This window comes from Rhipicephalus sanguineus, chromosome 1, assembly GCF_013339695.2.
Source record: "Rhipicephalus sanguineus isolate Rsan-2018 chromosome 1, BIME_Rsan_1.4, whole genome shotgun sequence".
Lineage (NCBI taxonomy): Eukaryota > Metazoa > Arthropoda > Arachnida > Ixodida > Ixodidae > Rhipicephalus > Rhipicephalus sanguineus.
The window spans coordinates 201,184,759-201,201,862 of NC_051176.1; the positions used below are offsets into that span (position 1 = coordinate 201,184,759).

General features: G+C 39.0%; 1 protein-coding gene across 1 annotated transcript in view; it reads left to right on the forward strand.

Annotated features, from left to right (window-relative positions):
* Positions 1-17,104, forward strand: part of LOC119405419 (leucine--tRNA ligase, mitochondrial) — a 53,917-nt gene that overhangs the window by 31,881 nt on the left and 4,932 nt on the right. Inside the window, exons 11-17 of the mRNA XM_037672260.2 lie at positions 1,461-1,579; positions 2,153-2,319; positions 4,879-5,049; positions 5,220-5,314; positions 8,475-8,565; positions 10,682-10,839; positions 11,175-11,252. Of these exons, the coding sequence (XP_037528188.1) occupies positions 1,461-1,579; positions 2,153-2,319; positions 4,879-5,049; positions 5,220-5,314; positions 8,475-8,565; positions 10,682-10,839; positions 11,175-11,252 (879 nt within the window). The remainder of the gene's footprint in view (positions 1-1,460; positions 1,580-2,152; positions 2,320-4,878; positions 5,050-5,219; positions 5,315-8,474; positions 8,566-10,681; positions 10,840-11,174; positions 11,253-17,104) is intronic.

The following is a 17,104-nucleotide window of genomic DNA, read 5'->3' on the forward strand; positions in this document are numbered from 1 at the left end:
CATGCAGTTCTGCACGTCAGATTTCCCCGTGTGTGTGTGCCATTAGGTGGGATAAGAAAGGTGAAGCATTTTCGAAGTCTCCCTAGGAGCTGCATATCTTTTGCAAAAGCCAAGAGTGATTATATGATTATTCAACAGTAAAGAACCAATACAATCACTGACCTAACCTGGGGCAAGCAGGACAAGACTAGTGCCACTTCCTACCTGGCAGTTTTATCACTGAATACATTAGTGGCACTACTACCTAAACATATGAATTGTAGTCAACCACATGGCGATTGCATGATCATTGGATCATATTTTTTATTGGCTTAAAGATGTTAAAACAGAAGAATTGAAGCAGGTCATTACTCAAGGCTACCTGGAGTAGTGAGACTGCTAGCAGTATCGAGATATTTGGCTTAAACTTTCTTCCATGAAATGTATTTTATTCACTAAGTTATGTCTCACAGTCTATCTTTCTGGGAAAATAATGAGTGGTTAAGGTGTTCCATTTTACTGTACCACATTTATATAAACAGATAAATGTGGTGCTAGGTGTAAGGTATACCTGACCGCAAACGTTTATGGGATGTAGGCTCCACTGCAAGTGCGAACTTCGGCTCTGTTAGTGAATGACACTTCTAACCTGGCGGGTAACTGTGTAGGTCACAAGAACTACTACAGACTGGAACATTTCATTGGAGGCTACGTTCAGAGACAAAGCGGGAATATAGCTTTCTTGCGAATTTTGTGCCCCACAAACTTTTGCTGGAGGGTGTAACTACTGAGTAAATGTCCCTTAAGCACTGTCTTGCACTGACTTTGCAATTTTAATGTAATTAAGAGTTAGAGAATTTATCTGAAGAGTTTATTACCGATTACCGCACAAATGATAACTTCTCATACAAATAATGTGCGGCAAAAAAAAAAGAAAAGAAATCTTTCTGTCGATCTCTGGCACGTCTTTTAAGGATCACTCTACTGTCTTCATTGAACCGTCTATTAGATTTAGAAATCGATCTACTAGTGTAAGCAACTTCTGGCTGCATTTTCAATTGTTTGTCATCATTGCTGTTACTGAGTTGTATTGAGGGTTTTTGTTATTTAAAAAGGGGCATGCTAAGACAAAAGATGGCTGCACCATTCTGGTCCTGCTGATTGCACTACATTTGGGAGCTATCAGTGCTTCTTATGGCACTACTGTCCCTTGTGTATGAGCTCCGAGTATGAAAATAAGAAAGCAGGTAAGTATTGAGTAAAATTCAAGAGTGAATACTAACACCAATACTGATGTTTTAAAGACAGTAGCATTATGCTTGTAAAATCAGGATAAAATCTGCTAAAAATCTGTACAATGTTTTTAAAAGTACCATGTGTAAAGAAATGTGAACTATATAGACAATTGGCTAATAGTACTTCAGTGATGATAAATGGGGAGGGTCTGAATGAAAGCTCTTGGGCTGGCAACAATTTCACAGGTTGTTCCTGTGCCATACGAGCAACTTCCAGTTGAGCTACCTCCTTTGGACAAGGTAACCAAGGAAGGTGTTTCACCATTGTGTGGTGCCCATGACTGGCTCAGCACAGCATGTCCCAGGTCTTGTATATTATGAAAATAGCTGTGGCTTCTCTGAAGCAGTATAAGTAATCATGATTTCGTGCATCAAAAATTCAGATATATCAGGGTGCTCTTGTCTGTAAAAAACTTGAATGAACTATAATGTATTTGTTTTGAATTATTACAATTATTACATTACTGGTTGCATTGCATTATAAAATTGATGCTTAGCAAGCATGCTATGACCCAATTGTCCTAGCATACATCTGGCAGAACAATTTTTGTAAAATAGTACAAGCTGTGGCAAAGGGTTATAAGTCTGAATTTGTACATATTGGATTGGATTGGAACAAACTTTATTTGTGCCTGCAGTAACTAATTTATAGCACCGTGCAGAATGTCACTGTGACCTATATGACCTATAACTGTGCATGACATTGTACATGAATCCATCTTTATGTTGGTTTATAAGCTGAATGAAATTATTTTCAAAGTACTATATTGAAAAGTCATTACTGAATGTACTTAGTATCATTTTCCTTTGCATGCTCTTAATGCCATTTTTCTAGTCCTAACTGGTTGAGGCACCTAGATTGGATAATTATAATGCAGGTGTCATGGACCAGCAACACGTGAGACGGACACCATGGACACATTTGTTGACAGTTCCTGGTATTACCTGCGCTTTCTTGATCCAAAAAATCAGCAGAACATTGTAGATCCAGCTTTGTCACGTGAATTGATGCCTGTTGACCTCTACATTGGTGGCCTTGAGCATGGTAAGAAGCTGCTTGGAGCACCTATGTAGTATTGGCCTCGTACATAACCAATAGCAACACTGCTGATGTCACCTGAAAGACTCGCCTATGTTGTGTGCTACACTCTGGCTAGAATAGTTGCAGTTTCATTCACATGTTTGTGGTGCTTTGACTGCAAACTCTCGGAGCAAGGTGCCGTCCAATTGCTCATTATTATTTTTTCTACTGATAATTTTGTAAATACCGTCATCAAGAGGCCAACAAATGCAGAGCCATAGTTATTATCTGCTGCTGACACCTAGTACAATGGCTGTAGATCACACTTTGACTATGTTGCTTAAAGTTTACCATGTTAGATACACAACAGGATTATGGGAAGTGATGGCTAACAACGCTTTGTATCCGATATTCGTTGTAACAGTGGAGACAAAAATTGGCTCTAACAAATCAGCAGTCTGGCTCGCGCAAAAAACCTAAAAACAAAAACATGTTATTCTTAGCTTCAAACCCACTGTAAATGAGGTAATGCTTACCTTTCTCCTTGTGGCATTTCAAACTAAATAGAACAAAACATGACAAGGTGAAAATACAACAGAACGAAGTTCGTTTGACAAATTTTCTCCAGCTTTTCTCACCACATTTAAACCAAAATTTTAATGCCACGACCACATTTTAAACGAAATGTGGTTGTGAATTGTCTTTCAATATTTATATTGCTTTTTATGCTACCTTTAGAGTTTTGAGCTTTGCGTGAACCAAATATTTCTTCGTTACAGCCAATATCACTGTGGCTCTCACGGTTTTGATTTCGTTATCAAAAGAATGTCCCTGTAACGAATTGTGACCAACCAAAGTTCATACAATTGAAACCCGCAATAACGAAATCGGCGGGGAAAGCACAAAATTTCGCTCTTGCGGGAATTTCGTAGGCGCGAGAATGCAGCAGAAAAGACATGGAATTTACAAAAAAACACATTTTATTTCCAAAACTCAGTAAGTTTGCTTTGGCGGGCCTTACCATGCAGCAGTTTCATGCCTCTCGATCGGGAATCTCGTCTGCCACGGCACAAAGTTCGCCCCATGCACAGGTCAGTGACGCCGGCACTGCGCTGTCACCAGTACCGTCGACTTGTACTTGCGAGCGTCGGGGCTCGCAAGTCCAAGTTTAGTTTACATTCTCACGCCTCCGCACCCGCACTTAAAATAAACTCTGTTCCGTGAACCTTACTTTGTGTATCATTTCTTACACTGGAGGCATGAGAATGTAAACACAACTTGGACTTGCGGGCTCCGACGCTCACCACAAATGCATTTCAGCAGTTTTCGAATGTAGTTAATTTTGCGAGAGTAGATTATTTGCGCACTCGTGTTTCAAAAATTTCGTTAATGAGGGACTGCGGTATGAATATCTTTCGTTGTCGCGAGTTATGAAATGCATTGACTCCTATTGGCGTTTGCCGGTGCTCCGAAAATATTTCGTTGCGGTGAGAATTTCGTTCCCTCGGGATTTCGTTATCGCGGGTTTCGACTGTAATTTGTTTGCTGTAACTGATGATTCGCTATGTGAGTGTTTGTTATAACAAGGCTCAACTGTAATTCATCAAGGTTTGATATGTTGACACTTGTTGAGATACAGGAGTCGGTGGCTATGGAAACCGAGGCTGTAGCAGTCAACGCTGGGCAGTTGCCCACAAGAAGCGAGCGCATATAATAGAGTCTAGGTGATTGAGTAAGGAGTGTGTGGATAAAGATGTCTTCAGTGAACATCAACACGGCTTGTCTTTGCCACACCTCCTCGCACTTGCTACAGTGGTGGCCCGGACATGATTAAAATTTGCACTCAGCATAAGGTATGCACTGATGGCTGGAACTGTATGGTGATCACTCTTACGTTGCTGGCACATGATGCAGGAGTGGGTCCATAAGTGAACGTTCAGTTCATTCTTGGCCACACACATTGGTCAGCGATAAGGCACTGAGTTAGCCAAGGATTGCAGCACCACACGGTTCCCACCATTGTATCTGTCTTGCTTCCTTGCACTTGCTATAAAGTCATAGATTTGGTCCTGGCAGTGGTGACTGAATTTTGATGGGGGCAAAACGTGAGACTGCTCATATATGCATATGCTCGCATTAGAGAAATGCAGGAGGCAAAAATCAATTCAGTCCCCCAGTATGGCATGCTTTGCATTCAGATCATGGTTTTGGCACGTAAAACTTCAGAATTGAATTTTCATGAGCACGCTGTAAGTAACTGGGAAAATTGAATGCTGGTACACTCGTTTCTAGGGCACACATTTTGTGAGTTTGTCTTCAGCAGGAGCAAAATGTAAATTGCTCTTTAGTGTGTCTATCTATGTAGTGTGGGCATACATGCATTTGTGTGTATAAAATGTTCATTGTGCATGATTTGTTTAACTAAAACTTAAGATGTCTTCTAGTACACTGTGATACTGTGGTGACATTCATTAAATAATATGCGAGTTCAGTAGCAATGACTATCGTTTTGAAACACAGGATTCTAAAGTTAATCTAGCTGTTTTTTTTCATCATCCTGATTCGTGGTGTTTTGCCACACAGCTGTGATGCACCTGTATTATGCTCGTTTCATCAACCACTTCTGTCATAGCCTGGGCTTGACAGAAGCCAAAGAGCCATTTGTGAGGATGCTCGTGCATGGAATGGTGGTGAATGAAACTTTCAAGCTTGCCAGCACTGGCCGGTACCTGCCCCGTGAAGCAGTAGCTCAGAGTGAGTTGCTGTTCCTAATCATTTTCATAAAATAGTAAGATTAACTATATCGTTGGATCTAAAGCACATTACGTGTGATCTAAAACAAAAGCACACGTGACACGCTTTCGTTATTTTTGTAAATAGTCTGTAATTTATTTTTTTATCATTTTGCTTGGTGCACACTGAAGAGGGGACCAAGCTATTCCACAAGGAGACTGGAGAACCAGTCCTTATGGACTGGGAAAAAATGAGCAAGTCGAAGCACAACGGTGTTAAGCCAGAGGTAAGCAATGTGGTTTGGTCGTGTAATGTGTGTAGTTAGACTGTATTCTCTGGGCTTTCATGTTCAAGCTCTACTTGGAGCTTGTAATAAGAAAAAAGTCAAAGTTATGTTGGATATTACTGGCAATGGCAAACTGGCTTCATATGTTTTGCAGCAGGCTGTGCATTATTATTCCAGTTGTCACATGATCTTTTTTGCAAGCAGTTTGTGGCTGTACTGGTAGACGTTCATAGTCGAACACACTTATAACGATACCAGTTTTAACAAAATATTGTACATAACAGTCAGCTGCCACTGCACCATGCACATTTGTGTGCCTTTTGTGGTGAAATAAACAACTTAATACAAGGTTCGTGTGCCTCATTATCGGTTATATCAATTAAATGTGGCTCCCTGTTGTCTCTGCAAAAAAAAAAAGAAAGAAGGAACCAATATGCAAAAAAAAAAAAAGAGAGAGAGAGAGAGAGAGAGAAAAATAGCTGTCGCACTTATCGGAGTGCCACACTTTCCAGCCTTCCAGTGCACTTTCCAGTGCTTTCTAGGTGCAGCACTTGGTAGTGCCAGGTGAATCATGTATAAGTTTTTGGTTTTGCATGTTACCAATGACTTTTAGATAGTAAGCTTACCATTATCACTTTAGGGTGTCGTGGGTTGTGGAGGTCAAGTAGCGCAGGCACGTGGTTATCATTATAAATATGTTTCTCAAACAATAAAAATTCAGTTGGAAGTTAGCGCTTGTGTGTGTTGTGTTCTTTCGTCCCTCGTCTCTGAAGTTTGCGTTATAGTAGCATCAAAGAAATACGAATTAGAATTAAATTACAGTTGTATTCAGCATCATCGTCGGCCTATTTTTATGCCCACTGCAGGACAACGGCTTCTTCCTATGATCTCCAAATTATTTTGTCTAGCATGAGCTGATTCAATTTTATGTTTTTGAATCTTTTCATTTCAGTACCCCAACTAATTTTCTTGTCCTTGGCTGCGCTTCCCATCCCTTGGTACCCATCTCCTTGCTCTAACTCAGTGGCATAGCCAGGGAGGTGGTTTGGCGTGTTTAACCCCCTCCCCCAAAATTTTTAATTTTGTGTGTGTATATATACACGCACACATACAAACACACGAACATACATAAAGGGACCCTCCCTGAAAAAAAAAATTTCTGGCTACAGCTCTGCTCTAACTGACCACCGGTTATTTCTTCTATGATTACATGGCCTGCCCAGCTCCATTTTTTTTTTTTCTCATAGTGTCGACTAGAATATAAGCTACCCCTGTTTGTTCTTTGATCCACTCTGCTGTCTTCGTGTATTTTTTACCCGCCAAGATGGTCTAATGGTTGTGGTGCTCAACTGCTGACCCGAAGGTTGCGGGATCGAATCTCGGCCATGGCGGCCGCATTTTTGATGGAGGCGAAAATGCTTGAGGCCTGTGCGCTTAGATTTAGATGCACGTTAAAGAACCCCAGGTGGTAGAAATTTCCAGAGCCCTCCACTATGGTGTCCCTCATAATCATATCGTGGTTTTGGGACGTTAAACCCCCAAAATTATTATTATTCGTGTATCTTGACATTTTCCATTTCATCACACGCTGCCTAGTTCTTAACCTCTTCTCAAGTTTCTTTGCTATTCTCCAAGTTTCTGCCCCATATGCTATTACCAGGAAAATGCAATGGCTGTGCACTTTCTGCTTTAGGGACAGTGGTAAGTTGCCAGTCATGAGTTGAAAATGCCTACCATATATGCACCAGCCCATCCTCAGTCTTCGATGAATTTCCTTTTCATGAGTAGGTTCACCGGTTAGTAATTGACCTAGGTATACATACTTTTGCAGATTCTAAAGGCTGGTTGCTAAGTTTGACCACTTGTTCTTTCACTAGGCTATTGAGCATAATTGTAGTCATATCATTGCTAACTAGACTTGTGCGAATAGTAAATTTTAGGTTCGAAGCGAATAGTGATTTGGTCGAATAATTTCTCATCAAATTCGAATGGTATATATCAAATATTATAAAGGAAAACGAGCACATCTGTGATGACCCAACTAACCTGCACAATATTTGTTGTAAATTGAAACAAGGCATGTGCAAACATCACTCTTTTTGGTTCAAAGGAAGTGGAAGCAACTTTGAATAGTAGCAGTATTTGACTTTCGGTAGAATGCAAATGATAACATGTAAAATATGTCGAGTTTTAAAATTTGCGCTACTAAGAGCATATACACCGGTATAACAAGCTTTTAAACTTAGAAATGATGAATCGATGTATGTTCATTTAACCATGAAGGGGGGCTTCGCGGTAGTGCGGATTTCCCCTGGATAGGTGTATTCACGGTATAGCACCCTTCCACTGCAGTGAAACCACCTTTACAGGGGGGGGGGGTTACATGTGGACTAATATACACCTATTCGTTCGTTTCGAATACTTCGAAATTTCCAATACTTTAAATTCAAATCGAAGCGAATTCGAATGCTGTAACATTCATTCGAATATTCGAAGCGCTCGAATATTCGCACAAGCTTAGTGCTAACTATAATATTCTCTTTTTATAACATTGTCACATTTGCACAGCTTCATTTTCCAGGATCATTGAAAAACATTGCAAAATGATGTTTGCTTTTTAGCATCCCTTTTCAATGTCTATTGTAAAATATGCAGTTGCCAGAGCGCATACACAAACCGAAATGTACTAAATTGTGTGCACTTCTGCCTTGGAAAAACATAAACGTGTGGCGCGAGTTCACAGAGTAATATACTTATTTAAAGTAAACAATACTCGAAGAGAAAGACATTGTTGTTATTACGTTTAGATATCACTGTTCATCTGCAATGTACGGCAAAGTGGAATTGTGTCAGATGTATTGTAGGAAATTTTGTACAGCTTGGTGGTTTCAAATGTACAATGCGCAGGATTGACACAGCCTCGAGAATCTGTTGTTTGTAGCCTGTGTGACCCTTCCCATAGGCTACATAGTATGCCTTGCGTGAGTTATTTCCCACTCCACCAGCTGGCCTGATGTCCAGTGTTCATTATTCACTGCTCTTTTTATACTGGCAGAATGGCATTGCAGTACATGTTTAATATTGAGGAGGAGAAATATTGCTTTTTTTTTTTCATCACCCATGCAATTTTCACATGTTTTGCTTGTTTTTGTCAATGCAGGATATAGTCTCGGAACATGGCATAGACACTACTAGATTGTTCATCCTTTGTGCCTACTCCCCAACATCACGCTACAAATGGCCCAGTCCTGGTAATTTCACCATTTTGCACTTGTAATATAGGCATCATGTTAGTATGTTCTAGTTCATCTGTTATTTTGCTGGTATTGTTTCATTTTGCTAAATGAATACACAATTTAAATTGTTATTTACATTCATTAAAAAAAAAGGCTCTCTGTTACCAGGTACATGGCTCTGAACACAATGATCCATTATGTACAATGCTCACAGATTGAAACACAATTTAGAGCTATGTAATGCAGATACCTTTGTTTCACCGTCTTGAGTTTCTGTCATATCAGCATAATTTAGACTCAAACGCGTGCATCAGAACCAACATTATATTTAGCAGCCAGTTTCGTAGTGACATCATGCAGTTATCTCGAACAATAGTGCACACCGGTTATTGTACTAAAAAATTCGATGTCACGTTTCAATCCATGAGCACTGTACAACTAATTTAGTTGGGACATTTCTACTCTGTATACAGGATGTCCCAGCAAACTTTAGCCAAGGTTTAAAGTGCCTGTTGTTGGCCATTTTATGTGGCAAATAACACTATTTCTTGCATTCTTATTACAGAATTAAAATTAATAAATCAACATTGCAAGTATTCTATTGCAAGACTTCGAATAAATAAACGGAGCATTCTCAGAAACTCCTACAAACACATTTTGGTGTGAACATTAAAGAGTGGTCAAAATTAATTTGAAGACCATGTAGCTCCTCTGCTGCTCAGGAACATAAAGCAGCACAAATCACTCCATCAATTAGCATATGTTGCAGTTATAAATCATCGTGGCATTTAAGCTGATTATATTGTACTAGTATAGCTTTCATTGTGTCTAATGAACTTATTCAAGGCTTTTGTGCATTCTATGGTTTAATGCAGCCCTTTATGCATGGTAAACTTAAGCCTAAAGATCCCTTTTTATAATATAAAGTCCTACAAATATTTGACAGTCAATAGCACTTAGACACAGGTGCTACAATGTTTGCATTGGAAGTGTGTCTGGCAGGAATTGCAGAGAACTCTGTAGAAGATGGCAGGAAAACTGTTGCAGCGGGAGCACTGACTTATCACATTGCAAAGACAAAACTAAACAAAAGGGCTGTTGTGATTTTTGGTCTCAGACATCTTGCATTGCCACAAGGACCTATGTATGCTAGGTGAACATGGAGACAAGCAATTGAGAAAAGAGCATGTGTGAAGTATTGGGGATAATTTTGACATGATGAAACACTGCACAGCAACCAATACTTTAAACATGGGTACAAAGACCAGAGACATGGGCTCAAGGAACGAAGACCTAGACGTAAACTGCATTTCTGTGCTTCGGTCTTAGTTCTTTATATCCATGTCAAAAGTATTAGGTGCTCTGTAGTGTTTTGTCGTGTCACAGAACCAACTGACCCACTGCAATCTATTGGATAGGTAATTTTGCTTTAAATGCTTCTTGCCTGTCAGGATAGATACTGACCTATCAACTTCATAAGAACCAAGCATGTTCAGGGTTTAGCTGTCTTCTAATAGCTATAGTACCATTTCATGTTGTAAATGCTATATATTTACTATATGGCTTAGAGAACTAATACTGTGAAAGTTAATTTGTAAAGTGTTTTTAAAGTATTAAAGCTGTTATGAACTGTCCTTTTTTTTTTCTTGCATTGTGTTTCATCTCCTTGTAGCGGTAAAATTTTCTACAGAGTATGCAAACGGCGCACAACGATGTAGCAGAAAATGAGAAAATGATAGGCACCACATCTAGAGAATGAAAACGCACATAGACACACAGTGTTCTGGTGGAGATTAATAGGAAGAAGTGGAGTTGGATTACTGTAATAGAATGAGTAACAAGGGTGAAGAAGTGCATTTGAGGGTAGCAGAGGGTAAGGTGTTTCAGTGTGATTAATAAATTAGAAAGCATAGGGTGGAGTCTATAGATGCAAGACAGGGGTAGTTGGGGACCGATGGAAGAAGTGTCCATCCTTCAGTGGTCATTAGGAGGAGTGGGATAATGATGATGATGATGATGACATTCCTTCAAGAGACACAACTATCTGTTGGAAAAAAACATGCTAGTGGACAGTGTCTAGCGCACGCCTTACCACCATTGCTTCTCTATGTACGATGTTACTTTGCTGCAGCATTTCGTGGAATTGTCAGCTGGCAGGAGCGACTGTGGCTGACTGTACATGATTTCCGGAATAGTGTGAAACGATCACTGGAAGAGGCACAGTCCAGTCCAGAATTCGCAGACCGGGAGGCATACTACTACGAGGGCCGAAATCACCATGTAAAAAATGTAATGTCTCTAATCTCTTTCTTGCTTATTTTCTCGTAACATTATTGTACTTTATTTCATGCATGATCATTGTAATCCTTCACTGATAATTACATATTTCAGTACTTCAAGCCCTTTTCTTGTGAACAGTGAACAGTCTGCACAGAATTGCAGCACTAAAGATATGGAAAGCTCTGAAGAGCTTTAATGTTTTACATACTAATAACATGTTTAACTGCTTGGTATTTATTGCACCTTGGCCCTGTCTTATACATATATGTGTTGAAGAAAGGTTCACAACTCTCTTGTAGCTAAAGCAATGACTTGTAAGCGTGTTGTGCACCACCTTTATGCAGGTAACATTCATGTACAACATCACACGGCAACTCAACCTAGTCATCAAGGACCTCCAAATATTCACAAAGCATTTACGGGTGAGTGTCATAATTTCTTACTTATATGCCTGTGACTGTGAGAATGTCATGCATGCTTGGCATTGCACACATTTGTATCTTAGTTGGTTTTGCTGAAAGAGAGTAGCTTTATTGCTTTTTATGCATAGGCCAGATAAACACTTTCAAGTACCCTTTCAAGTTCTGAGCTCTTTTTTTTTCTTCAGTTGTACATGCTTAAATGGTTTAGGGTCTGTGTTGCAAGACTTCATACTAGTTCAGTTTTTGCTAGCATGTACAGCCATCAGCATGCTTAACCCTTTGTGCGACAGTGGGACACATACGTCTTACTTTTCCGTCTGCAGGAAAAATTTTCTCTCACATCACCTGTTGCAATTAGCGCAACCCTAAGTCACTCATATCTTACCCAAGTCTTCGTAATCCCGAGGAAAATTCTTTCAAAGGCCAGAAGTAGTGTTAAAATGGTGCTGAATTTCAACAAATTTTTTATCATAGGTTCTGAATTTTCCTCTTACTCAGATAGAAAGAACCTACCAATCTAAATGCCGGATAATTTCCTCTTTTTCTGGTTTTTCAAAGAGGCGATACTTCTAGTCATCACGTGTTTTTGTAAATTTGTGCAATAACTTGACCGATAAATGCATTGAAGCTCAATCCCCTGCGAAATTGCCGCGCTCATCCCTCAGCGTAATTGCGGATATTCATGCGTGGAAATATTTTTCTTGCTATCATATAACTCTTGAAAAGTAGGCACACATTTAGGGACAAGCCGTACTCAAAAATTTCGACAGACAAAGTAAGGACAGGAAAATAGACAAAAAAATGGTTGGTGCATGCGGTGAAGTAAGCTTTACAGGAACAGACCACGGTGCTTTGAAGGCTCACAAGAGGTGCAGGTGCAGGTGTTGTTCTACTGCTGGAAATGAGGTCCGCACAACTTTCCTCAGCACAATTTCAGAAGTGATACCTTGTGCCACTTGCTTCGGCCATTTCCATCCCGAATACCCGTTGATGAAATGGCGAGATGGTGCCTTCATGAGACAGTGGGACAATGTTTTCTCACTTTTTGAAAACACTCTCACGAGTCAGTGGGACATATATGTCCCACTTTTTTTCAGTAAACTACTGGCTTGATTTTGATGAAATTTGTTTTATACTATTTCTTGATAGTTTATATCAATATACCACAGCCGGTTTTTATATCATCGTGTCAAAAATATAGGCAAACCTACAAAGGGTTAACATGAACGCTTCGCAGCGTGGCCTGGACTGGTTTGACTGATGCCAGCCGCGAAGTGCTGGGCACTGTTGCAGAGATAATACCTCGGTATGCTTGGATAGTATGTTGGCATGTATTGGTAACATTTCGGCAACAGAACCCAAAGCTCTGTGGCACTGGCATCAATCAAACCGTTTCAGGCCACGCTGCGGAGCATTCATGTTAAGCATGCTGCTGGCTGTACTTTGTGTATTAAGTCTACTGCCTACAATATTTCGTGCAGAGACAGTCCACTTACAGGTGGTTATGAATGAGCTTTATGGAAGTTAATGTACAGCACAAACCTATCAATGCACATGCACACTGGTGATAAAATTGTGTACATAATTTGTCCTGAGAAGGCACTTGCAATTACTTGGAACTGGCTACTTGCATACCCATAACCCACCTCGCTATGCTGTAGCCTGTCAAGCATGCACACATATAGCAAGATTTGCTTGGTATTGGTAACCAGCATAGCTGACAGTGCAAGGCAGTGGTAACTCATGTGTTTACTTTCACGTTTTCACTACTTGTGGTGGAATAAGTATTATTTATTCCTTTTGGGTAGAGCATTTCTTAAACGTACTTTGTAATATGATGCTCTCAGTTTGAGTTCGGTACATTGGTGCAGGTTAGAGGAGGAGTCTTAACGCTTCAGCAAGCGCCACCTAATCCTAACGTGTAGCACTTTTTGAAGCTACCCATCCACTGAATAAGGCTGAAGGTTGTTTTACAGAATAGCTTTTGATAGTTGCAGTGAAACAGAGTACAAATTTATGTTTGAACCATTGTTGCTTTTCTCTAACTTGTCCTGATGTTTTCAAATCTCTCACACACTCAGTATAAACTTAAGTCAAAACTATATTCTAGAATAAAACTTAATATTGAATAGACTGCTTGTGCAGGTGCTTTAATTTTAGCTTGTTTCAACTAGGGCAATAATTTAAGGCATGACAGAAGGCAGAATGTAGCATATCATAATTAGAATTGCTTTTTTTATAGAAAACAATAACATGCAAAGTTTGGGTCTTCTGAGACCCAAATGCAAGGCATAAATATAGCAAGCCATCCTTACAGTGGCGTAAATCATGGGGAGGTTGGGAGGGTCCTGACCCTCCCCCCGCTAAATTCAGGCTGGGGGGACACCCCTAGCAAGTGTCCCCCCTTGAGATTTATCTTTCAAACGTCATACTTGAATTTCTTGGCAGTTAAGAATAGTGCACTCTCCATAAAACCAACTGTGAAACCTGAAACCCTTCCAATGAACAGAAATGAAGTACAGAAGTGAAAGCTGTTTCTTGTTTCAAAGGGCACTGTAGAGCATGAGCTTTCTGGAATGCTACAGGTTACTTGTGACATGCCACAAATGTTTATTATGCTGAGCTTCGAAATGAAAATTAAAGAATCCGTAATCATCTACCGTTGTTTATGTCGACGACTTATTGGAAGCCATTCACAATGAAGTATAAATGCGATTGCTCGACTATGTTTGTGTTAATTTCAAAAAATCACTGGTGAACGTAAACTTAAAATGCTTTACAAGAATGTTTCCAGGGGTAATTCGTGGGAGGTCATTTCTGACATGTTTACAATATGGGGAATGGAGATGAAGTTAAAGAAAACCTGTGCCTTTACACGTTATCACAAAGAAATGCTAGCATTTTTCTTTCACGGTTTAACCCAAATGACATGGCTGGAAATATGCTAGAGCCTACCTATACGAGTTATTCTTAGAAACTAACTTTGCCATGCTATGTACGCTTATACTGTTGGCTGCTAATGCTCGTTTTCCTTTTTTTTTTAATTTCACTTGAAAGCATGATTTTAATTTTGATATAGTTTAAAAAAACATTTTTATCAAAAAAGAAAATGGCCGCCATCGTACGATCTGTGTCCCCCTCGTGATTTTTCTGGATTTACGCCACTGCATCCTCAAATTTTTTAGCAATGGCTTTTCCAATAAAACATGGTTGTTCAAGCTTTGTTTCAATATTAAAAGTTCAAAATTAACACATAAATATTACTGAACTCACAGGCTTGTTGTTCTAACAATGTAAATGTGCCTTTCACATTTCGTTGATATATCACTCAAGAATCAAGCTTTTTTTTTTCTTACGGTGTGTCCCCCCTTAGGAATGTTGAACTCTCCAGCATTTCAGGTCCAAGATTACCAGCATTTCGCTTAGTAGGTGGCTGCACACATCTTTTACATTGTCATGATGGTGCATTTGTTCTTTTTCAAAATTTTTGTCAACAGAGACAATAGAAATTTGACCACGGCTGCATCATACTATATACAGATGTTAGTTCAATATGCACTGAACAAGGACACTATAGGTTTAAACTGGTATTACAGTTCATAACTTCATTTGTGTATCTTGCACTTAACAAGCTTGATTGATGGCATTAAAAAAAATTGTTTCAGTCATCACAGGTTTTAGTCATTCTACAGTATTTCTATGTATACAGGCCACTCATTCCTTTTTTTATAACTGGCAAGTAATCAAGTAGTGCCGAGCAATTTCTTCCCAACCAAACTGATAATGTCACTGGGAGTTGGTGCAGGAATTGGAAGATGGCATCATTGCCTGAGGTTTTTTTTTTTTTTTTTGCCTTTTCTTTCCATAACAGAAAGATTGACTTTTTTTTTTCTTCTCCAGGAGGGTATCCTATCAGTATATATTACCTTATTATTTACTTTCACTGTGTCATATTAGGGCCAAGGTTAGGCCCGTTATATCAATGCCACTATAACAACTTAACAGCTCATATTGCATGTCTGAAACCAAATACTGGGGGAAAAAAACGGCTTTGCTGTGAAGGATAAGTTTTCAAAGCAGTAAGAAAGCTTAAATATATTGCTCTATTACATTGGCAGTGTAATGAATGTAGGCAGAATCTGAAAAATTAAAATTTTATGATCCTCTAAAATTGTGCTCATTACTTATTGTATATGTGAGGTATGTGAATATGTGGAAGCAATTGAACATGATCAGAACACTGGCAGGCTGATTGTACTCTCATAATGAATATCTACATGATAAATGGTTTGGTGCATAAAAAAAGCACCATCACTGTTTAACAAATCCAATGTACTAGATCCTCGTACTACACATAATAAGCTTGCTGCCATGGATGTTAGGCTTTGCAGGAGGTTTCAAGACAAATATAAAATACTGCACTGATATGGGGTCCAGGATAGCACCACCTTATAGAAAGCTAATTGTATGGTTTACTTGGTTGTCATTGAAATATCTAGGACCTTTGTTGCTGTTTTTCTTAGTGACTGTATGACAAGGATCTAAACTTTAACAGCCTTGATGCCTTGAGGTAGCACTCTAGTAATCAGCCAGTTGTCTTAGGAAAAGTCATGTCCTACATGATGCCTATTTTTTACACTCACATGGCTACGAGTGACACTGGCCAACATTCTGAGGGCTAGATTATAAAATGTGTGCTCAGCATAGATTCAAACACAAAGAGGCACAAAGAGATTGCATAATGCATTTGTTCTGTGTTTGCTAGCCCATATCACATTTATGCGATTTGTTCTCTGCAAGGGAGTTAAGGGGAGACGCGGGTCTTGTTTTTATTTCTTTTATTAGCTGGGTGAACTGAACGAAATTTAACAAACTTATCCCATTTTTTCTGCAGATTCCAAATCTATAATTAGATTTTTGGTAGCTGCATTAGTACAAAAGATGTGCAGTCTCTAAAAGCATATGTCTTACGGGAATTTTTGGCAACTTTGCTTTGTCAAACACAGAAACAAAGTATGTGGCAAGGCTGCCAGAGAGCTGGTTTAGCCGGTGATGCTAATCCGATTGTCTTCAACAAACTTTGAATGCAAAATAAATAGACGTAAATGTCAGTGAAATTTTTTTGCTGCATACTATTTCTGATAATCGAGAATTATAATTTAGTGAACAGCATTATAAGAAAATAAATAGCATCACCGGCTAGACCAGCTTCCTGGCAATCTTGCCACATACTTTGTTTTTGTGTTTGACAAAGCAAAGTTGCCAAATATCCCCGTAAGAAGTATGCTTAAATATGTGTTAGAAAATGCATATCTTTTGTTCTAATGCAGCTATTAAAAATCTACTTAGAGATTTTGAATCTGCAGAAAAAGCTGAATAAGTGAATTAAATTTCATGCCATTCACCCAACTTTTAAAAAACCATTTTTTAAGACCCACATCTCCCCTTAAGGGGCCATATAAAATTTAACAATAGGATATGAAGACTTATATCAACACTTGCATAAGACGACTTCCGGGTTTGTTTTTTTTTTATCTGTATAAGTACACTAGAAAGTGAATGAAGGTACAGCCATTGACATAGCTTCATTGATAGAGCACTGTACACACTGTGTAAAAGTTGTAGATTCTTCTTGCAGCGATGCCACAAATGTAACCATCCTTCGCAATTATATGAGTGGTAAAACATTTTAAACACATTAAGGTGGGGTGAGACTTCGAAAATTAATTTCAAAATTTGGCTGTATAGCAGTGGTAATAAAAGCTATGGCTATAAAATTTGCAAAGAATGTTAAAGATATGCGCATCTTGCATTAGAGCTGAAAATTATTTTTATATTTTATCTAGTATTTT